Below are 24,709 nucleotides of genomic sequence, written 5' to 3' on the forward strand. Positions count from 1 at the left end.
ATGTGCTACTACCACAATTTACTGTACTGAATGCCTACTGCCACATTATAAAAGCTTAGTAATAGGAGCTGCTGTTATTCCAAGTGTATTCTACACCATTCTTCAAGGGTGACTACTGTTACCATTATTCTCTAATTATTTTACTGACAATGCAATTTCTATCAAAATTGCAATATTAATATTTAAGGCTAATCTTTTGTCTCATACACTAAATCTAGTGTCTCATACACTATATTAATATATATGGCAATAGTTACTAATCATTTACCACGTGACTCAGCAACCCTACTTCAGGAATTTATCCTCAGATATGCCTGCACACGTATGAAATGTTGTATGTACAAGGCTATTTAGCACAGAATTGTGTGTAACAGCAAAAGATCTTAAACAAACCAAGTATTCATCAACAGAGGGCTGGCTAAATAAATTAAAATTATGTGCATACAAAGGATATTATGAAGCTTTAAAAAAAAAAAAAAAAGGAATGCGGAAGCTTTCTCTGTACTGATGTGGAAAAATTGCCACAATCCATTGTTCAGTGAAAAAAGCAAAGTGCAATGAGGGGAAAATAGTCTTTTCAATAAATGGTGCTGAGACAACTGGATATCCATAGGCAAAAGTGAAGTTGGTCCTCTATCTCACACGGTACATAAAAAATTAACTCAAAATGAATCAAAGACATAAATATAAGAGCTAAAACTAAAAAATTCTTAGAAGAAAACAAAGGCATAAATCTTCATGACCCTGGATGAAGCAATGATTTCTTAGATACTACACCAAAAAGCACAAGCAACAAAACTAAATATAGATAAACCAGACATGATGAAAATTAAAAATTTTTATGCTCCAAAGGACACCATCAAGATAGTGAAAAGACAATCCCACAGATGGGAGAATATTTCTGTAAATCCATATATCTGTTAACAAACTTGTATCTAGAATATATAAAGAATTATTACAACTCAATAACAAAAAGACAAAGACCCAATTAAAAATGAGCAATGGATTCGAACTGAAATTTATCCAACGAAGATACACAAATGGCGTGAAAAGATATTCATCATCATTAGCCATCAGGGAAATGGAAATCAAGCCCGCAAATGAGATACCACTTTACACCCACTAAAATGGCTATAAAAAAGACAGATAATAACGAGTGTTGATGAGGATGTAGAGAAACTGGACTCCTCGTACATTGCTGATAGGAATGTAAAATGGTACAGCCACTGTGGGAAACAGTCTGGCAGTTCCTAAAAATACAGTTACCACATTATCTAACAATTACATTCACTGATATATAACCAAGAGAACTGAAAAAATATACAGTTCAAAGATATTGCAGGTTCAGTTCCAGACCACCGTAATAAACTTAGTACCATGAATTTTTTGGTTACTCATTACATATAAAAGTTATGTTTACACTATACTGTAGTCTATTAAGTGTGCAACAGCATTATGTTTTTAAAAATGTATGTACCTTAATTTCAGAATATTTTATTGCTAAAAAATGCTAACATCACCTGAGACTTCAGTGAGTCATAATTTTTTTTGCTGGTGGAGAGTTTAAAATATTGCAAGAATTACCAAAATGTGGCACAGAGACATGAAGTAAGTAAATGCTGCTGGAAAATGGAGCTGAACAGATTTGTTTGATGCAGGTTGCCACAAACCTTCATTTTGTAAAAAACACAGTATCTGCAAAGCATAATAAAGTGAAGCACCATAAAACGAGGTATGTGTGTATTCATATAAAAACGTGTACAGGCTGTTAAAACAAAAACATGAAATACTGATTCATGCTACAACATGGGTGAATCTTGAAAACATTATACTAAGTGAAAGAAGCCAGACATAAAAGACCACAATTGTATGATTCCATTTAAATGAAATGTCCAGAATAGGCAAGTCCATAGAGACAAAAAGTAAACTATGGGTTACCAGGAGGGAGAGGGGGAATGGTGAGTGGCTCCTAATGGCCATGGAGTTTCTTTCTGGAGTAATGAAAATGTTCTAGAATTAGATAGTGGTGATGGTTGCATAACTTTCTGAATATACTAAGAATCACTAAATTGTACACTTTAAAAGGATGAATATTATGCTATGTAAATTATATCTCAATTAAAAAATAATGAATGTGAATCAGCTATACTTGTCAGTTAAAACCATAATGTACCAACTCACAAATTTTGTGATTATCTGACATTTATGCATATAATCTCACAGTTCCCTTTTCTAAGATGCTGGATGAAAGTAGTCTTTAGTGCCAATCTATTACCCAAAAGTATACAAACTAGAGTTTCTCAATCAGAAAGTTTGGTTTTTCCTTCAGGTAAAAGAAAGACTGAAAACACAAGTATTCATGACTACATTCATGATTAGTCTTAATAACTATATTTTTGACACTTTAAAAACTTCTGACTTAAAATAAATTCCGTAGTACCCTTGGGCATTCATACCAGAGAATGAAAACTTACGTTTGCAAAAAGATCTGTGTGTGAATGTTCATAGTGGCTTTACTCATAATAGCCCAAAACTGTACACAGCCCAGATGTCCTTCAACAGGTGAATGGTTAAATACGCCATGCAGTATTACTCAGTAATAAAAATGAATGAACAATCGATACATGCAACAACTTGGATGAATCTCTAGGGAGTTATGCCAAGTGAAAAAAGACAATTCCAAAAGGTTACATATTGTATGTTTATATTTATATAACATTTTGAAATGACAAAACTGTAGAAATGGAAAGCAGATCAGGGGTTGTCAGGGGTTAGGGATGGGGACAGAGGGGAGTGGTCACAGGAGAGGTAGATGTGGTTATAAAAGGGCAACATAAGGCATATCTGAGATGTTTAGTACCTTGCTGTGGTAGTGGATATACCAATCTACACATGATAAAACAGTATACAACACAAATGACTATAGGAAAAACTAGGGGCATTTGAATAAGATCTATGGATTGCATCAAGGTCAATATCATGGTTGTGATATTGCATTATAGCTTTGTAAAATGTTACCACTGGGGAAAACTGTGTGAAGGGTAATCTCTCTGTATTATTTCTTACAACTGCATATGAATTTACACTTGTCTCAATAAAAATTTTAATTAAAAAAAGGTGCAGATCAATGTATACAGTGTCCTACTTTTGGAGTAAAAATAAAATTGTATTTGTTTGTATTTACATAAAGAACACTGAAAGGATACTGAAAGTGGTTATCTTAGGGTGGGGAGAAATGAGGTAGGAACAAGACTTTTCAATGTATAAATGTTTAAAATACTTTTATTTTTGAACTATGTTATCATATTACCTAGTCAAAAAATAAGTAAAATATTGAAAGTACCTTTTGTTCAAAAAAGAGCTTAATTTAGTACACATTCTATTGCTTTGGAAAATGCTCCAATTTCAATTATCCATACCTCTAACCTCTGCGTCTGATCCTTGCCCAAAAGGTCACGAACTTCTTCATTATATATTTCCAAATAAGACACTCGAACCAAAAATCTGTAAATAAAACATCATTTAAAAAAAAACAGTGAAATATTAGAACAGTTTTTTAAATGTGTTTATAAAATTTATACATCTTTCTTATGTTTGTACTTCTCAATATTAGAAAATATTCTCTTTTACCTTGTATCACCCTCTGCTTTTGCAATATGACCAAATATGTGAGCAAATGAATTTGGAATGATTCCTCTAAGTTCAGGAACAGCTCGAACACCTTCCATGGTAAAAGTTTTACCTGTTCCAGTTTGTCCATATGCAAAAATAGTCCCTGAAAATGATGAAGAGAATCAATCACTTTGCAGAGTCTAATGCTACAGACCAATAGCTCTTAAAATTAATTCCTTTGACACTGTGATGCAATTTCTAGCCTGGATTTAAAGTTTATTCTAGTACAAATTTCACCTTTATTATCAGCAATTACAAGATGTACTGTATGCCACATGAGCATAGCACTGTTAAAGAACTAGAGTCAATGAAATAAATACAAAATCTGACACTTCAGCTAATCATAAGAAATTTCTTAAAATGTGTATATTAATTACTTAATGTGGACATTAAATTGGAGAAGGTAGTATAATTACAGCAAGAGAACACAGGTTCTAGAATAGAAAGACCTCAACGTGAATCCACACATCTGCCATTTTTCAGAGACTTGACCTTAGAAAGTATATACCCAGAGATTATCTCCTCAATGGCAAAATGGGGATAAGAATGAATACTCTACATTGATAGTAAGAACCAAATGAAACAATTTACTTCAAGTGACCAACATTACGCCTGGCAAATGGTAGTTTTTTTCTTCTTATTCCTAAAATAAGTACATTATTTCGAAATAAAATGTTTTAAGTAACAGTTGTAAGGAATAGGGGGAATTAACAAAAAAAGGTGACAATACAATTATTACAAGTAATTACAGATACAACTTAAAATTTTCTAAATACCCAAATTCATTCATTCAACAAATACTTACTACACACCTGTGTCTGGCATTGTGCTAGGCACCGGGGACACAATGACAAACAAGACAAACACAATCTTTAATCTTATGATATGTCATCTTGGGGAGGACATACTAGCCAAATAATCATAAGCAGGATGAGTGTTGGGAAATGAGAAACACGGAGTTCTAGATGAGAGTAAGGGACATAATCTGGGCAGGAGAACTGATGCAGGAGGAAAGGGGAAGAGGTCAAGGAAGGCTTTCCAGAAGAGGTAAGGTTTAAGATACAATCTGATATATGAGCAAGAGTTAGATAGGAACACAGTGGACAGTAAGAGGCAAAAAAGAAAATGGAGATTTTGAAGAAATGTAATGAGACCAGAATGGAAGAAACAGAGATGGAAAAGGACAGTGGATGCAGATACAGCTAAAGAAATTGACAGGGACCTAATCACACAGGATGATGAACATCTTAAGGCTTTTAGAGCTTATGCTAAAAACAAAGTGAAGTCATAAAATGATTTTTCAATCAGAGGAGTGACATCATAGTCACTTTGGCTATACTGTATACAAAGAATTGGAAGAAAACAAGGGGAGATGTGAAGAAATAAGTTAGAGGGCTGAAGTAGTTAGCCAGGTGAGAGATGGTGCTGACAATAAATAGAAGGGGACGAGAAAGGTAGAAGGATTTCAGAGATATTTAACAGTCGGATGTCAGAGATATTTAACAGTTAGAATCAAGAGGACCTGGAAAATAACTAGTCGTAAGGGGACCAGGGAAAAGGAAGAATTGAGGGTGACTTTCAATTTCTGACTTGACCAAAGGGATGTATGGCTATGCCATGTACTGAGATGGTGAACAACACTAACAGTTTGAAAGGGAAGATCATGAATTTAGTTTGTGGGTACTGAGCTTTAAGTCTACGATACACCAAAATGGATGTGTCAAGCAAGCAGGAGGATGGATGAGATTCATTTGCCACTGAAGCCATGGAGGTGGATGAGATTTCCTCAGGAGACAGTATAGTATGAGAAGATAGCCTAGAAAGTGTCAGCATAAATGAAAAAGGTTTCTCAACTACTACCACTCTATTCAGTTAACAGCAACTTGTTGTCATTTTTGGACTTTCTATGAAAATAAATTAATCACAACAGAAACCATTTTTATACATGGGAATAATTTAAAAGTCTTAATTTTTTCTAACTCACTAAATATTTCAAACTCTTGCGTTAAGAATATAACTTACTGCATTCCAAGGAGCTGAAAATATCATGAACTCATATACTGCATTTTAGAAAAGACACCACTGCTACCATTTACTGATCATTTGCTATGTGCTATGTCATGTACTTTACATGCATTCCTATTTAATTTTCACCCCAATCCTAAGGGCTAGGCAATGTTTATATTCCCACAGTTTAGTTGAGGAAACAAAGGCTTAGAGAGGTTGAGTTACTTGCTCAATGACATAGTAAGTGGTAGAAACAAGATCTGAACACACTCCAGTTGGCTCCACAGCCCATGTTTTTTACCAGTATGTAATGACCAAAAAAAAATTTAAGCTCAAAATTAATACCTAATGCAATTTCTATGAATGCATTAAATATATGAAGATTACTAATTTAAAAAGGATATTAAGTAACTAGAGAAAGAAGAACAAACAAAACCCAAAGTTGGTAGAAGGAAAAAATCATAAAGATCAAAGCAGATATAAATGAAACAGAGAGGAACAAAACAAGAGAAAAGATCAATCAAACTAAAAGCTGGTTCCTCTGAAAAGATAAACAAAATTGATAAACCTGTAGCCAGACTCAACAGAAAAAAAGGGAGAGGGCTCAAATCAATAAAATTAGAAATGAAAAAAAAGAAGTTACAACGGACACCACAAAAATATAAAGGATTATAAGAGACTACTATAAGCAACTATATGTCAATAAATGGTCAATCTAGAAGAAATGGATAAACATATAACCTTCCAAGACTGAACCAGGAAGAAACAGAAAATATGAACAGACCAATCAGAAGTACTGAAATCAAAACTGATTTTAAAACTGCCAACAAACAGAAGTCCAGGACCAGATGGCTTCACAGGTGAATTCTACCAAACATTTAGAGAAAAGTTAACACCTATCCTTCTGAAACTCTTCCCAAAAATCGCAGAGGAAGGAACACTCCCAAACTCATTCTATGAGGCCACCATCACCCTGACACCAAAACCAAGCAAAGATACCACACAAAAAAGAAATAGGCCAATATCACTGATGAACATAGATGCAAAAATCCTCAACAAAATACTAGCAAACTGAATCCAACAATATATTAAAAGGATCATACGCCACGATCAAGTGGGATTTATCCCCGGGATGCAAGGATTTTTCAACATCCACAAATCAGTGTGATACACACATTAACAAACTGAAGAATAAAAACCATATGATCAGCCGCCAATTCTGGAGCCGAGGTCGCCACTGCAGCCGCCGCTGGAGGAGTGGGCTTGGGAAGGAAGCGGACACCACGCCCGGAGCTCCGCTAGTAAGTGTCTTTGCCCCCTGCAGTCCTCCCACGGGAATGACCATGGATAAAAGTGAGCTGGTACAGAAAGCCAAACTCGCCGAGCAGGTGGAGCGCTACGATGACATGTCTGCGGCCGTGAAGGCAGTCATGGAGCAGGGGCACGAGCTCTCCAATGAGGAGAGAAAACTGCTGTCTGGTGTCTACAAGAACATGGTCAGTGCCCGCCGTTCTTCCTGGCGTGTCATCGCCAGCATCAAACAGAAAACAGAGAGGAACGAGACGCAGCAGCAGATGGGCAAAGAGTACCGTGAGAAGATCAAGGCAGAGCTGCAGGACATCTGCAACGATGTTCTGGACCTGGTGGACAAATACCTTATTCCCAATGCTACACAACCAGAAAGTAAGGTGTTCTACTTGAAAATGAAAGGCGATTATTTTAGATATCTTCCTGAGGTGGCATCTAGAGATAATGAACAAACCACTGTGTCAAACTCCCAGCAGTCTTACCCGGAAGCATTTGGAATTAGTAAGAAAGAAGTGCAGCCTACACACCCAATTCAACTGGGCTTGGCATTTAATTTCTCCGTCTTTTACTATGAGATTCTAAACTCTCCTGAAAAGGCTTGCAGCCTGGCAAAAACGGCATTTGATGAAGCGATTGCTGAATTGGACACACTGAATGAAGAGTCTTACAAAAACAGCATCCTGATCATGCAGTTGCTTAGGGACAATCTCACTCTGTGGACGTTGGAAAACCAGGGAGACAAAGGAGATGCTGGGGAGGGAGAGAACTAATGTCTGTCATGCCCTGTGATCTCTTCAGTGTCACTCTGTACCCTCCATGTATATCCCTTTGTGCAATTAAAAAAAAAAAGAATCGTACGTCAACTTTCAGTTTTTCACAGCCTCAGTCTAGCAAAAATGGTCCATGGGATAAGCAGCTGGTATTTGTATCTAAAACTCAGATTGGTCACATAAATGCCACAGCATTCTGAAGTTTTGATTTTGATTAACATTGACAGGAGTACTGTGTTTTTAATTTTTTTAAAAAACAACACTGTGATTATGGGGTTTTGTAATTTAGCAGAACTCTTACTGGTAGAAAACAAAATAGACCTGAATTATGTGTAACTTTTCGGAAAGTTTAATTCAATACAAAACAGTCACTGAAATACAGTTCCATTGTAAAGTTGTACAGAAAGTTATAGAGATTATACTGTGACACTGCGACTTGGAGTGAGACACCTCTAGTTTGGCATTCGAGTTTCATGGTAATTCACAGTGATTCTGCCTGTTCTGTTCAGGGCTTGTAGACACTTGACCCGTTGGGGCTGTTGCCACTCAAAAGTTCATGACTGCAGATGGCCACAGTGTCTTCCTCTGAGGAAAGTCGAAGCCAGAAATTAACATTCTTGGTGGCAGATAACTGGGTTATGACACCATGCAAAGGTCCAGTGCTCATAGACCACATGTGACTCCAACCCCTTTCCTACAGCAGCATGTTACTGATTGGCAGCTTGCGCTTCCATAGTGGAATCTGTTTTCCCTGTAACCACGAGCTCAAGAAGGAAAAAAAGAGCCATGTATCTTATGAATGAATGGCCTTATCTGTTTCCTGGGTAACACCTCTAAGAATAATGTTCTGCAGAGATTGACTTTCACTTGAGGAGCAAGTACTCAGTCTTTGGGTTCTTCCTAGCTCGGGGCTTTAAAATTTTGAAATCTAAACATTCTTTCCCACTGTCCTTTTTTGACAAATGATTTTGGTTTTCTCTTCTCTCTCTAAATTTGTCCTTCTTCTTCCTTACATTTTCTTCTTTGTGCATTCTCTTTGCCTTTTGTTCACGGTTTAGTACTAGATGAGCAGGGACAGGGGGTCTGGAGGGGGTGAGGGATGTTGGTGAGCACTTTGGTGAGCCAGCCTTGTTTCAGAGAGTTGAAAAGAGCTTCCTGCATCTCAGCTCTGTCTTCTTCCAGTTCTCAGAACGGTGATTGCTCTTCAGTCACACCAAGATCTGACTCAAAAACGTATTTTTAAATATCCATGGTTTCTCCTTATATTGCAGCCAGCCCTGATAATGCTTGTTAGCACCTGTCACCAGCTCTCCCAAGTGTACCCATCCCATCAAGTTCACAGACACATTTCAACAAGACCCTATAATGCAGGGAAGTTGCATGAACACTGTGATGGGGAGAGTTGGGAACAGCCAGGCCTAGCAGTCTCACAGTCTCCCCCTCCCTCCCCTGAACATTCCCCGTAGCCGTAGTGTCCATCTGTTTGTCCATCTGCTGAAATGAGAAACATTCATGCACTGATTTCAAACAAACCAAAAGGGAAAAAAAAGAAAAAGAAAAAATCCCTCCTCTTTCTAGCTGAACAAAAATGTGCAGTTATACTTGACACTTGAAAACGCAGTAGTGAATGTAGAACGAGCCTGTCTGTATACCTGGTAGCTCTCTCTCGCTTTGTTTTTCCTCACCAGTATTCTGCCTCACGTTTGCTTCTGTGATGGTTATATTGCCTAGCAAGCACACCTGTGGTTGTGAAAATAGTATAGCAAAAAAGATAAAACCCTGGTTATTGATGTACTCGATCTGTGTATGTCTTTTAAACAGTTCTAGTTTCCACCTTACATGGAATAATCAGGAAAAGTGTAAAAACTCAAAAGTGAAATAAAAAATTTTATCAGTTAAAAAAAAACATATGATCATCTCAATAGATGCAGAAAAAGCTTTTGACAAAATTCAACACCCATTTATGATAAAAACTCTCCAGAAGTCGGCACAGAGAGAACTTACCTCAACATAATAAAGGCCATGTATAACAAACCCACAGCTAACATCATTCTCGACAGTGAAAAGCTAAAAGAATTTCCTCTAAAATCAGGAACAAGACAAGGATGTCCACTGTGACCACTTTTTTCAACATAGTTTTGGAATTCTTAGCCATGGCAATCAGAGAAGAAAAAGAAATAAAAGGAATCCAAATTGGAAAAGAAGAAGTAAAACTGTCACTGTTTGCAGATGACATGATACTATACATACAAAATCCTAAAGATGCTACCAGAAAACTACTAGAGCTCATCAATGAATTCGGTAAAGTTGCAGGATACAAAATTAATACGCGGAAATCTGTTGCATTTCTATACACTAACAATGAAAGATCAGAAAGAGAAATTAAGGAAACAATCCCATTTACCATCACATCAAAAAGAATAAAATACCTAGGAATAAACCTACCTAAGGAGCCAAAAGACCCGTACTCAGAAAACTATAGATACTGATGAAAGAAATCAAAGATGACACAAACTGATGGAGAGATATACCATGTTCTTGGATTGGAAGAATCAATATTGTCAAAATGACTATACTACCCAAAGCAATCTACAGATTCATTGCAATCCCTATCAAATTACCAATGGCATTTTTCACAGAACTAGAACAAAATATTTTTTAATTTGTATGGAAACACAAAAGACCCCGAATAGACAAAGCAATCCTGAGAAAAATAAATGAGCTGGAGGAATCGGGCTCCTTGACTTCAGACTATACTACAAACCTACAGTCATCAAAACAGTATGGTACTGGCACAAAAACAGAAATACAGATCAATGGAACAGGATACAAAGGCCAGAGATAAATCCATGCACCTATGGTCAATTAATCTATGACAAAGGAGGCAAGACTATACAATGGAGAAAAGACAGTCTCTTCAAAAAGTGGTGCTGGGAAAAATTGGACAGCTACATGTAAAAGAATGAAATTAGAACATTCTTCAACACCATACACAAAAATAAACTCAAAATGGATTAAAGACCTAAATACAAAGCTGAATTAGAGGAAAACATAGGCAGAACACTCTTTGACATAAATTGCAGCAAGATTTGTTTGGATCCACCTCCCAATGAAAATAAAAACAAAAATAAACAAGTGGGACCTAATGAAACTTAAAAACTTTTGCACAGCAAAGGAAACCATAAACAAAATGAAAAGACAACTTACAGAATGGGAGAAAATATTTGCAAATGAAGTGACTGACAAGGGATTACTCTCCAAAATATACAAACAGTTCATGCAGTTCTGTATCAAAAAAACAAACAACCCAACCAAAAAATGGGCAGAAGACCTAAATAGACAGTTCTCCAAAGAAGACATACAGATGGCCAAAAAGCACATGAAAAGGTACTCAATATCGCTAATTATTAGAGAATTGCATATCAAAACTACAATGAAGTATCACCCCACACCTGTCAGAATGGCTATCATCAGAAAGTCTACAAACAGTAGATGCTGGAGAGGGTGTGCAGAAAAGGGAACCCTCCTTCACTGTTGGTGGGAATGTAAATTGGTACAGGCACTATGGAAAACAGTATGGAGATTCCTTAAAAAACTAAAAATAGGAACTTTCCTGGCAGTCCAGTGGCTAGGACTTCACCTTCCAATGCAGGGGGTGCGGGTTCGATCCCTGGTCAGGGAGCTGGGATCCCACATGCCTCATGGCCAAAAAACCAAAACAGAAGCAATATTGTAACAAATTCAATAAAGACTTTAAAAAGGGTCCACATCAAAAAAAAAAAAAAAAAAAAAACCTAAAAATAGAACTACCATACAATCCAGTGATCCCATTCCTGGGCATATATCCAGAGAAAACCATCATTCAAAAAGATATATGCACCCCAATGTTAACTGCAGCGCTATTTACAATAGTCAAGACATGGAAGCAACCTAAATGTCCATCAACAGAGGAATGGATAAAAAAATGGGGTACATATACACAATGGAATATTACTCAGCCATAAAAAAGAATGAAACAATGCCATTTGCAGCAACATAGATGGACCTAGAGATTATCATACTACGTGAAGTCAGCCAGAGAAAGACAAATATCATATGATATCACTTATATGTGGAATCTAAAAAAAAAAATTATACAAATGAACTTATTTACAAAACAGGAACAGACTCACAGACTTCAGAAACAAACTTATGGTTACCAGAGGGGAAACGTGGTGAGGAGGGATAAATTAGGAGTTTGGGATTAACATATACATATACTATATATATAAAATAGATAATCAACAAGGACATACTGTATAGCACAGGGAGCTCTACGCAATATTCCGTAATAATCTATATGGGAAAAGAATCTGAAAAAGAATGGATATATGTATATGTATAACTGAATCACTTTGCTGTACACCTGAAACTAACACAACATTGTAAATCAACTATACTCCAATATAAAATAAAAATTAAATTAAAAAATTTTTTAAATAAAAAGGTTACTAATTTACAATATTAGAGCTGAGAAAGGAGGACCAGGAATCCCCTAAAATTAAAGAATCTCATCTTATTTTCAGAGATGAGAGTCCAAATTTCTAATTTTTAAATGCCAAACTTAACAAATCTAATGCTATCATTTTGTTCAATATGAACTTCTCTTAAAATGTTAGTTTTTAAAAACTAAAAATTACCTGAGATTTTACCCAGTCTCCTCATTTCCAAACTATATATTTAAAATGGCAGAAGGTCCACCAAAAAACCTACATATTTATAGCAGCTTTATTCATAACTGCCAAAACTTGGAAGCAACCAAGATGTCCTTCAGTAGGCAGGTTAACAGATAAACAGTACATAAGGACAATGGAATATTATTCACTGATAAAAAGAGATGAGTTAACAAGCCACGAAAAGGCATGGAGGAAACCTAAGTGCATGTTACTAAGTGAAAGTTACCAATCTGAAAAGGCAACATACTATATAGAGTGAAACAATTTTGTATGATACTACAATGGTGGATACATGTCATTATATATTTGTCCAAACCCACAGAATGTACAAAACCTAGAGTGAACCCTAATGTAAACTATGGGCTCTGGATGATAATGATGTGTCAATACAGGGTCATCAATTTTAACAAATGTAACCATTACGGTGCAGGATGTTGACAGTGGAGGAGGTGTGCATTCTGGGGGACTAGGGATATACGGGAACTCTGTACTTTGCTCAATTTTACTGTGAACATAAAATTGCGCCAAAAATAGTTTATTAATTATATAAAACTTTTTTAAATGGTAGAAGGATTACGTACTTGTTATTGAGAGTCCAAACAGTTACAGCTAAGCTACATTTGAATAATGCACAGTAAACTGCATTCTATATTACAGAATTCTATGGGACTTCCCTGGTGGTCCAGTGGTTAAGATCCCATGCTCCCAATGCAGGGGGCACAGATTTGATCCCTGGTCAGGGAACTAATATCCCATGTGCCGCACAGCACAGCCAAATAAATAAATAAACAAACAAACAAATATGGAATAGAACAAACAATCCAGAAATAAGCCCACACATTTGTGGTCAGTTGAATTTTGACAAAAGCACCAAGTTAATTCAATAGGGAAAGAATAGTCTTCTCAACAAATGGTGCGGTAACAACTGGATATCCATAGGCAACAAGGGAAAAAAAGGGGGCAGGGGGGAGAAAGAAAGAAAAAAACTCAGACCCTCACCTCACACCATATATAAAAATTAACTCAAAATGGACCAGAGACTTAAATGTAAGACCTAAAATGTTTACAACTTCTAGATAAAAACATAAGAGAGGGCTTCCCTGGTGGTGCAGTGGTTGAGAATCTGCCTGCCAATGCAGGGGACACGGGTTCGAGCCCTGGTCTGGGAAGATCCCACATGCCGCGGAGCAACTAGGCCCGTGAGCCACAACTGCTGAGCCTGCGCATCTGGAGCCTGCGCTCCGCAACAAGAGAGGCCGCGACAGTGAGAGGCCCGCGCACAGCGATGAAGAGTGGCCCCCGCTTGCCACAACTAGAGAAAGCCCTCGCACAGAAACGAAGACCCAACACATAAATAAATAAATAAATAAATAAATAAATAAATAAAATTTAAAAAAAGAGAAAATCTTTGTGGTCTTGGGTTTGGAAAAAATTTCTGAGCTATGTCACCAAAAGCATGTGATAAAAGAAAACTTGATAGCTGAACTTAATCAAAATACAAAACTTTTCTCTTCAAAAAAACATCACTAAGAAAATGAAAAGACAAGCCACAGACTGGGAAAAATATTTTCAAATCACATATCTGATCACAGATATGAATTCAGAATATATAAAGAGCATGACTCAATAATAAGAACACAGGCAACCAATTTTTAAAATGGGTAAGATATTTTAAGAGATATTTTACCAAGAAGACATACAAATGTCCAATAAGTACACAAACAGATGTTCAATGTTGTTAATCATTAGGGAAATACAAGTTAAAACAATGAGATACCACTACAGATCCTCTATAATAGCTATAATTAAAAAGAACAAGAGTATAAATGTTGGTGAAGATGTGAAGAAACTGGAACTCTCATACCATACTGCTGGGAAAAAAGTAGTACAATCACCACTGTGGAAAACGGTTTTGCAGTTTCTTCAAAAGATAAACATACGTTAACCATAAGACCCAGCAATTTCACTCCTAGGTATCTATCCAAGAGAAACTTTGAAACGTATCTGCACAATGACTTATAAAAGAATGTTCCTGGGACTTCCCTGGTGGTCCAGTGGTTAAGAATTGGTCTTGCAATGCAGGGGATGCTGGTTCGATCCCTGGTCAGAGAAGTAAGACCCCTCAAGCTGTGGGGCAACTAAGCCCAATGCGCCACAACTACTGAGCCCACGTGCCACAATCAGAGAGCCTGCGCACCACAACTAATGAGCCCATGCGCTCTGGAGCCCACACGTCACAACTAGAGAGAAGCCCATGCACCACAAAGAGCCCGTGTGCTGCAACTAAGACCCGACACAGCCAAAAAATAAATAAATATTTTAAAGAAAAGAATGTTCCTAACAGCATTATTCTTAATAGTCAAAAAACTGCAATCATTCAAATTCTCATCAAAGACCATAAAAAGTGGTATATTCATACCACGGAATACAACTTAACAATAAAAAGGAACTACTGATAAATGCAACAACATGGATGGCCCTCAAAAATATTACACTAAGTCAAAGAAAACAGATAAAGACAAAATAGTGTCTGATTTGATTTATACGAAATTTTGAGGAAAGGCAAAACTGTAGACAGAAAGCAGGTCCATGGTTGCCTGGGGGTGGGACTGCAAATGGACATGAAAGAACTTATGGAGGTGATAAAACTGATGGTTTCACAACTGTATGTACTTACTAAAACTTAAACTGTACAATTCGATTGCACAATTACAATGGTTGAATTCACTGGGTGTTATTAATAGCTTGATAAAAGTTGTTTAAAAGTAAACTACAGGGGGGAGGAGTCAAGATGGCGGTGTGGGAAGACATAGAGTTAGCATCTCCCCACAACTAATGCGCCTGCGGGCCACTGGTGGAGGGCTCTGACCCCCAAGGAGACAGGAGGAACCCCAAAGTGAACAGGTAGGACGTACGGGGACCAAAGGGGGAGGAGAAGTGGAGGCCAGACAACATCAGCACCCCTGAGGCCAGGGAGATCAGGAGAGGCAAGTGGGAGGCGCCCTCCGGGAGGAGCGGAAGAGGAGCAGAAGACAACTGCCCCGCCCAATTGGGCATGGGGAGCCTGCTGAGCTCCCAGGCCAGTCCCCTCCAATCCAAAGCCCCCTCCAGGCTGCGTGGGTCCTGGTGGCATAGGAGGGAGGCCAGGGAGATCAGGAGAGGCAGGCGGGTGGGGCCCTCCCAGACCCCACACTGAGAAGCAGGAGAGGAGAGGAGGGTGTTTGCCCCGCCGACTTGAGCCCAGGAAGCCTGCTAGGCTCCCAGGTGAGGTCCCCTGCCCTCTAAGACCAGGGTCGGGGGCACGCCTGGGCCCCTTCTGTTCCTTGAGCCTAAGCCCCACCCCCACACAGCCCCCAGGGCCTTTTCCAGCCCCATAGGTCCTGAGCACTGGCCCTGCCCACCACCCAAACCTCACCCTTGATAGGCCCCACTCTCCACAGCCAAGGCCTTCCCCCTCCTCCTTTTTTTTTCTTTCCTTCCTCCTTTTTCACTATTGTGGTACTGAGTTACCTTCTGGTTGTTGATTCATCTATATTTTTATTTTTATATTCTGTCTAACATACCTGTTAATTTCCTAGTCTAATTTTATTTTTTACTTTGTTATTTTTCTCTTAAAAAAAAATTTTTTTTTGCCACCCACGTGGCTTGCAGGATCTTGATTTGCGAGCCTGGGGTCGGGGGAAGCTCCTGCGGTAGGAGCTCCAAGTCAGAACCACTGGACTAACAGAGAACCTTAGACCCCAGGGAATATTCATCAGAGTGAGGTCTCACAGAGTTCCTCGTCTCAGCACCAAGACCCAGCTCTACCCAATAGCCTACAAACTACAGTGTTGGAAGCCTCAGGCCAAACAACCGGTAAAACAGGAACACAATCCCACTCTTTAAAAAAAAAAAAAAAAAAATGAGATGGTAAAAAATATGTCACAGATTAAGGAGCAAGGTAAAAACCTACAAGACCAAATAAATGAAAAGGAAATAGGCAATCTACCTGAAAAAGAATTCAGAGTAATGATAGTAAAGATGATCCAGATCTCAGACATAGAATGGAGGCACAGATTGAGAAAATACAAGAAATGTTCAACAAAGATCTAGAAGAACTAAAGAACAAACAAACAGAGATGAACAACATAATAACTGAAATGAAAAATACACTAGAAGGAATCAATAACAGAATAACGGAGGCAGAAGAACGAATAAGGGAGCTGGAAGAAATAACTGCCAAGGAGCAGAATAAAGAAAAAAGAATGAAAAGAACTGAAGACAATCTCAGAGACCTCTGGGACAACACTAAACACACCAACATTCGAATTATAGGGGTCCCAGAAGAAGAAGAGAAAAAGAAACGGTCTGAGAAAATACTTGAAGATATTATAGTGGAAAACTTCCCTAACATGGGAAAGGAAATAGTCACCCAAGTCCAGGAAGCACAGAAAGTCCCACACAGGATAAACCCTAGGAGAAACACACCAAGACACATATTAATCAAACTAATAAAAATTAAATTCAAAGAAAAAGTATTAAAAGCAGCAAGGGAAAAACAAAAAATAACATACAAAGGAATCCCCATAAGGTTATCAGCTGATTTTTCAGCAGAAACTCTGCAGGCCAGAAGGGAGTGGCAGGATATACTTAAAGTGATGAAAGAGAAAAACCTACAACCAAGATTACTCTACCCAGCAAGGATCTCATTCAGATTTGATGGAGAAGTCAAAAGCTTTTCAGACAAACAAAAGCTAAGAGAATTCAGCACCACCAAACCAACTTTACAACAAATGCTAAAAAAAATTCTCTACGTGGGAAACACAAGAGAAGAAAAAGACCAACAAAAACAAACCCAAAACAGTTAAGAAAATGGTAATAGGAACATACATATCAATAATAATCTTGAATGTAAATGGATTAAATGCCCCAACCAAAAGACACAGACTGGCTGAATGGATACAAAAACAAGACCCATATATACGCTGTCTACAAGAGACCCACTTCAGACCTAGGGACACATACAGACTGAAAGTGAAGGGATGGAAAAAGATATTCCATGCAAATGGAAATCAAAAGAAAGCTAGAGTAGCAATACTCATATCAGATAAAATAGACTTTAAAATAAAGACTGTTACAAGAGATAAGGAGGGACGCTACATAATGATCAAAGGATCAATTCAAGAAGAAGATATAACAATTATAAATGTTTATGCATCCCACATAGGAGCACCTCAATACATAAGGCAAATGCTAACAACCATGAAAGGAGAAATCGACAGTAACATAATATTGTAGGGGCCTTTAACACCTCACTTACACCAATGGACGGATCATCCAAACAGAAAATAAATAAGGAAACACAAGCTTTAAATGACACAGTAGACCAGATAGATTTAATTGATATTTATAGAACATTCCACCCAAAAGTGGCTGAATACACTTTCTTCTCAAGTGCACATGGAATATTCTCCAGGACAGATCACATCTTGGGTCACAAATCAAGCCTTGGAAAATTTAAGAAAATTGAAATCGTATCAAGCATCTTTTCTGACCACAATGCTATGAGACTGGAAATCAATTACAAGAAAAAAACTGTAAAAAAACCAAATATATGCAGGCTAAACAGTGCACTACTAAATAACCAAGAGATCACTGAAGAAATCAAAGAAGAAATAAAAAAATACATAGAAACAAATAACAACGAAAACATGACAACCCAAAACCTATGGGACGCAGCAAAAGCAGTTCTAAGAGGGAAGTTTATAGCAATTCAATCTCACCTCAAGAAACAAGAAAAATCTCAAATAAACAATCTAACCCTACATGTAAATCAACTAGAGAAAGAAGAACAAAGAAAACCCAAAGTCAGTAGAAAGAAAGAAATCATAAAGATCAGAGCAGAAATAAATGAAACAGAAATGAAGAAAACAATAGCGAAGATCAATAAAACTAAAAGCTGGTTCTTTGAGAAGATAAACAAAATTGATAAACACTTAGCCAGACTCGTCAAGAAAAAAAGGGAGAGGACGCAAGTCAATAAAATTAGAAATGAAAAAGGAGAAATCACAACTGACACTGCAGAAATACTAAAGGATTATAAGAGACTACTACAAACAACTATATGCCAATAAAATGGACAACCACGAAGAAATGAACAAATTCTTGGAAAGGTACAATTTTCCAAGACTGAACCAGGAAGAATTAGAAAATATAAACAGACGTATCACAAGTTATGAAACTGAAACTGTAATTAAAAAGCTTCCAACAAACAAAAGTCCAGGACCAGATGGTTTCACAGGCGAATTCTACCAAACATTTAGAGAAGAGCTAACACCAATCCTTCTCAAACTCTTACAAAAAATTGCAGAGGGAGAAACACCCCCAAATTCATTCTACAAAGCCACCATCACCCTGATACCAAAACCAGAAAAAGATATCACAAAAAAAGAAAATTATAGACCAGTATCACTGATGAACAGAGATGCAAAAATCCTGAACAAAATACTAGCAAATATAATCCAACAGCACATTAAAAGGATCATACACCATGATCAAGTGGGATTTATCCCAGGGATGTAAAGATTCTTCAATATATGCAAATCAATCAATGTGATACACCACGTTAACAAATTAAGGAATAAAAACCATATGGTCATCTCAATAGATGCAGAAAAAGCTTTTGACAAAATTCAACACCCATTTATGATAAAAACTCTCCAGAAAATGGGCATAGAGGGAACCTACCTCAACATAATAAAGGCCATATATGACAAACCCACAGTAAGCATCATACTCAATGGTGAAAAACTGAAAGCATTTCCACTAGGATCAGGAAGAAGACAAGGATGTCCACTCTCACCACTCTTACCCAACACAGTTTTGGAAGTCCTAGCCACAGCAATCAGAGAAGAAAAAGAAATAAACGGAATACAAATTGGAAAAGAAGAAGTAAAATTGTCACTACTTGCCAATGACATGATACTATACATAGAAAATCCTAAAGATGCCACCAGAAAACTACTAGAACTAATCAATGAATTTGGTAAGGCTGCAGGATACAAAACTAATGCACAGAAATCTCTGGCATTCCTATACACCAACAACGAAAAATCAGAAAGAGAAATTAAGGAAACACTCCCATTTACCATTGCAACAAAAAGAATAAAATACCTAGGAATAAACCTGCGTAAGGAGGCAAAAGACTTGTACTCAGAAAACTATAAAACACTGATGAAAGAAATCAAAGATGACATAAACAGATGGAGAAATATACCATGTTCTTGGATTGGAAGAATCAATATTGTGAAAATGACTATACTACCCAAAGCAATCTACAGATTCAGTGCAATCCCTATCAAACTACCAATGGCATTCTTCACAGAATTAGAACAAAAAAAATCTTACAATTTGTATGGAAACACAAAAGACCCCTAATAGCCAAAGCAATCTTGAGAAAGAAAAATGGAGTTGGAGGAATCAGGCTCCCCGACTTCAAACTATACCATAAAGCTACAGTAATCAAGACAGTATGGTACTGGCACAAAAACAGACATATAGATCAGTGGTACAGGACAGAATGCCCAGAGTTAAACCCACACACATATGGTCACCTAATTTACGACAAAGGTGGCAAGAACATACAACGGAGAAGAGACAGCCGCTTCAATAAGTGGTGCTGGGAAAATTGGACAGCTACGTGTAACAGAATGAAATTAGAACACTACGTAACACCATACACAAAAATAAACTCCAAATGGATTAAAGACTTAAATGTAAGAACAGACACTATAAAACTTTTAGAGGAAAACATAGGAAAACCACTCTTTGACATAAACCACAGCAAGATCTTTTTTGACCCGCTTCCTAGAGCAACAAATAAAAACAAAAATAAACAAATGGAACTTAATTAAACTTAAAAGCTTTTGCACAGCAAAGGAAACCATAAACAAGACAAAAAGACAACCCTCAGAATGGGAGAAAATATTTGCAAATGAAACGACAAATGACAAAAGAAATGACAAATTAATCTCCAAAATATACAAACAACTCATGGAGCTCAATATCAAGAAAACAAACAATCCAGTTAAAAAATGGGCAGAAGACCAAATAGACATTTCACCAAGGAAGACATACAGATGGCCAAGAGGCACATTAAAAGATGCTCAACATCACTAATTATTAGAGAAATGCAAATCAAAACTACAATGAGGTATCACCTCACACTGGTCAGAATGGCCATTATCAAAAAAGCTAGAAACAATAAATGCTGGAAAGGGTGTGGTGAAAAGGGAACCCTCCTACACTGTTGGTGGGAATGTAAATGGATACAACCACTATGGACAACAGTATGGAGGTTCCTTAAAAAACTAAAAATAGAACTATCATATGACCCAGCAATCCCACTACTGGGCATATACCCTGAGAGAACCATAATTCAAAAAGAGACATGGACCACAATGTTCAGTGCAGCACTATTTACAATATCCAGGACATGGAATCAACCTAAATGTCCATCGACCAATGAATGGAAAAAGATGATGTGGCACATATATACAATGGAATATTGCTCAGCTATAAAAAGAAACGAAACTTAGTTATTTGTAGTGAGGTGGATGGACCTAGAGTCTGTCATACAGAGTGAAGTAAGTTAGAAAGAGAAAAACAAATACAGTATGCTAACGCATATACATGGAATCTAAAAAAATAAAATGTTAGTGATGAACCTAGTTGAAAGGCAGGAATAAAGAGGTAGACATAGAGAATGGACTTGATGACGTGGGGTGGGAGGGTGAAGCTAGGGCGAAGTGAGAGTGGCATCAACGTATATACACCACCGAATGTAAAACAGTTGGCTGGTGGGAAGTAGCAGCATAGCACAGGGAGATCAGCTCTGTGCTTGGCAATGACCTAGAGGGGTGAGGCAGGGAGGATGGGAGGGAGGCTCAAGAGGGAGGGTATACGGGGACATGTGTATGCATATGGCAGATTCCCTTTCTTGTGCAACAGAAGCTAACACGGTACTGTGAAGCAATTATACTCCAATAAAGATCTATTTAAAAAAGGAGTAAACTATATAAAGTACTCACCATTGTAGCCTTCAAGAACAGAATCAATAATAGGTCTGGCAGTTAAGTTATAAACATCTAGTTGTTTACTCTCTGGTCCAAAAACAGTATCAAAAGTAAACGTCTTTGGAGGTTCATTGGAAGAATCAGTCTTATGTACAGTGATAGTTCCCCTCATCTCATCCACACCGACAGCCTGTCTGTAGCACATTGATTTCTCTCTGTCATTGAGGGGCCGGCACCTAACCACCACCTTCACAGTATCACAGCTTTCCGGCTTCTCTGATTTACTGATCTGGTGGAGAAAATATTTACAAACAACGAAAAGAACATTTACTTTTACCTTCAACAGATTAAATTTAAAATTTGAAAAAGGCTACTTTGGCATCCTAGTGCCTTGCACACATTAAGCGCTCCATAAATAGTTGTTAAATGCAATTAAAGATCTTACAGATATATAGAAAAAGCTTATTAAAAAAGATATGAAAATAGTTTCTTTTACAATACAAATGAGGGGAGAGGAAATCTAATTTACATTTACAGTTAATGTTATTCAGGCAGAAAATGAGAGAGTATATTAGAGACTTGTCTTTCTGCACAAACTCCCTGACTTGCTCTGAGTTTCCTGCCTGTAGGAAAACACGTGCGAATATGGTTAATAACTTTAATCAAGAATCTAGTAATAGGTCCTCTGCTCCCCCTGAGACTTTTAGTTTTATTGATATTTTCTACAATGCATTAGTAAAAAAATTTTTTATCAAATAATATATCCTCATATAGTCTACTTTTTCTATAGAAGACAAGTGAAAGACAGAAAAGAAAGCCTGGTGGCAGAAAAATGTTTTAGCTTGACTCTAACCTTATGAACATTTGTATATGTAAAGTTTCAAATTTTGAAATTTTATGATTAAGAGTCTACATTAAAATACAATTATTAAAGTGAAGAAGTTCAACAGTTTGGTTGAACAGATATTAAATTCCTACTGTTTCAGATACTCTTCTAAGCATTAGAGAAACAAACGTGAGCCACTGTCATTGACAAGGAACAGATTATATCAATTCAACACACTTCTTTCCATCTCTACTTTCACCACCTTATTCTAGGTCACCATTATCTCGCCCCGAATTATAAGAGACTCCTACCTGTACTACTGCATCTAATTAGGTTCCCCTATAGTCTGTTCTCTACTTGGCAGTCAGTTTCAACACAAATCTAATTATGTCACTCTCCTACTTAAAACTCTTCAATTGTTTCCCACAGATCCTGGGATAAAGATCGAAATCCTTCAGGTGGTGTGTAAGATCTGATTCTGGTCCATGTCTACTTCTCCAGTTTTATTTCACAAGCTCGGCTTTCTTAGCCACAGCCACACTGGCTTTCTTTCAGGCCTTTTCTTGTCACCATGATCCCTCTCACCACACTCCTTCCCAAGCGCTGTTCCTTATGCCTAGAACATCCCCCACCCTCCTCTTCACTTACCCTGCAGACCTCAGCTCAACAGCCCCTTCATCTGGGAAGACTTCCCTGATTAGGTCAAATCCTTGTATAGGCCCTGATAGCACCCTTCTCTCTCCTTCTCCATCGGTTACAATTTTACTTTTTTTTTTTTTTTGGCTCCTTATTTGATTAATGTCTGTGTCTCTATTTAACCCAGAAGTTCCAAACTGGTAGTCAGTCAAGGGGCTGAATTCAGCCCACAAATGTCTTTTGCTTGGCTTATATTATTTTAAAATCTTTTGAATTAGTTGCTAAAAATTGAGAAATTTCACAAAAATAACAATTTCTAGATTCTCCCGGAAAAAACAGATGATCTGACATCTGTAGGTCAGCATTCCTACACGGCAACACTTAATTCACCAGAATCTATTTCTATCTATTGTATGCCACCCATCCACTTCATTCATTAATGTTAAGTGTCTTTGTCCCTGTATGTATGTATGGTTTTCACCTCCGCCCTAGAAGGCAAGGCGTCTCTCTTCTCAAGTTCAAGAACCTGCCTGGTTTTCCTCAATATTGTATCTCCAGTCCTAGCATGGGGTTGGTGCCCAATAACTGTTGAATGAATTGATAAATAAATAGAAAGCAACAAGTAACAAATATTAAGCATTTAATGCTAAAAGTCAAGCACTGTCCTTCAAGTCTCCTGCGCATTCTTATCTCATCCTGATAACCCCAGAAGGAAAAGTTTAATTACGTAGGAACGAAGGGCCCAGAAAGATTAAATAATTATCCAAGGCCTCGCAACCAGTAAATAGCCAGCCACTGCTCAAGTGTTCTCCATTACCCTATAATGGACTTAGGACGCCTCCTTATTAGGTGCTCGATAACAATCTGTGAAATCCTACAAGACAAACATACCACCACCAAACCACTCAACCCCCTCACGTAAATAGCCGGCCACAGCTCAAGTGTTCTCCATGACCCTATATTGGACTTACGACGGCCCCTTATTAAGTGCAAGTTAACAGTCTGTGAAATCCTACAAGACAAACATACCGCCACCCACCACTCACTCCCCTCACACACAAAGACACCTACGGGTTACATTCTGCACTGTAAGCTAGAGCACCACGAAGAGGAATGACAGCTCGAGTCAGCAGCCTGGGGTAGAGGCAGACAGCCCGTGCTTTACTGCCTTCCAGAGCTTGGCTCCTCGGCGTAGAGACCCCACAGGGTGAGAGGCATCCAAACCCGACCCTCCGCGGTTGCTCCTAGAGGCCCTACCCAGCGGCAGGGCTGGGAGCGAGAGCGCATCCTCTGGCACAGTGCCTTTATGTCAAGCAGCCCAGGCCTTGCGGGATGCAGCAGCAACGAAGACCGCAAGGCCTGCCGCGGGCCCCTCCCAGGGTCGGGTCGGCTGGACCCCCCCCCCCCCACAGTCCAGGGCCCACCCGCCTGGCTCCCCAACCGCTTGGCCCGCCCGGCACTGCCCTGCCCTGCCCTGCCCCGCCCCACCCCGGCCGCCCGCCTGCTCTGCGCCTCCATGGTAACGGCCGCGCCACCCGGTCAGGCCGCAGGGATGAGGAGGAACCCCAGCGGCTGAGTGACCCCACTCACCGGCATCGTTGCTTCCTCCCGTGCTCGGCGGACGTCCCCGCCCGGGGTGCAGTCCAATGACGCCGGGTTCGCAGGAGAGGCGAGTCAGAGATTATCGAAACACTGCCTGGGCGCTCCCGAGACTGCGGCTCC

The 24,709-nt window shown here is 38.4% G+C and overlaps 2 protein-coding genes across 7 annotated transcripts in view; one reads left to right on the forward strand and one right to left on the reverse strand.

The window, feature by feature from the left end:
• The window catches only part of KIF3A (kinesin family member 3A), a 102,460-nt gene extending 77,751 nt beyond the window's left edge, over nucleotides 1-24,709 (reverse strand). For all 6 annotated transcript variants that reach the window (XR_009502382.1, XR_009502381.1, XR_009502383.1 and 3 more), the window contains exons 1-4: nucleotides 24,578-24,709; nucleotides 21,541-21,814; nucleotides 3,631-3,775; nucleotides 3,420-3,504 (exon numbers count right to left, since the gene is read on the reverse strand). Coding sequence is in view for 3 of the 6 variants with exons in the window: in XM_059917048.1 (XP_059773031.1) it covers nucleotides 3,420-3,504; nucleotides 3,631-3,775; nucleotides 21,541-21,814; nucleotides 24,578-24,583 (510 nt within the window). In the remaining 3 variants the exon portion in view is untranslated. The remainder of the gene's footprint in view (nucleotides 1-3,419; nucleotides 3,505-3,630; nucleotides 3,776-21,540; nucleotides 21,815-24,577) is intronic.
• LOC132363777 (14-3-3 protein beta/alpha-like) lies at nucleotides 7,000-7,763 on the forward strand. Its single transcript, XM_059919460.1, has one exon. It carries the CDS (start codon nucleotides 7,017-7,019, stop codon nucleotides 7,755-7,757), a length of 741 nt encoding a protein of 246 aa, XP_059775443.1. The 5' UTR covers nucleotides 7,000-7,016; the 3' UTR covers nucleotides 7,758-7,763.

Source organism: Balaenoptera ricei, chromosome 3 (genome assembly GCF_028023285.1).
Source record: "Balaenoptera ricei isolate mBalRic1 chromosome 3, mBalRic1.hap2, whole genome shotgun sequence".
NCBI lineage: Eukaryota > Metazoa > Chordata > Mammalia > Artiodactyla > Balaenopteridae > Balaenoptera > Balaenoptera ricei.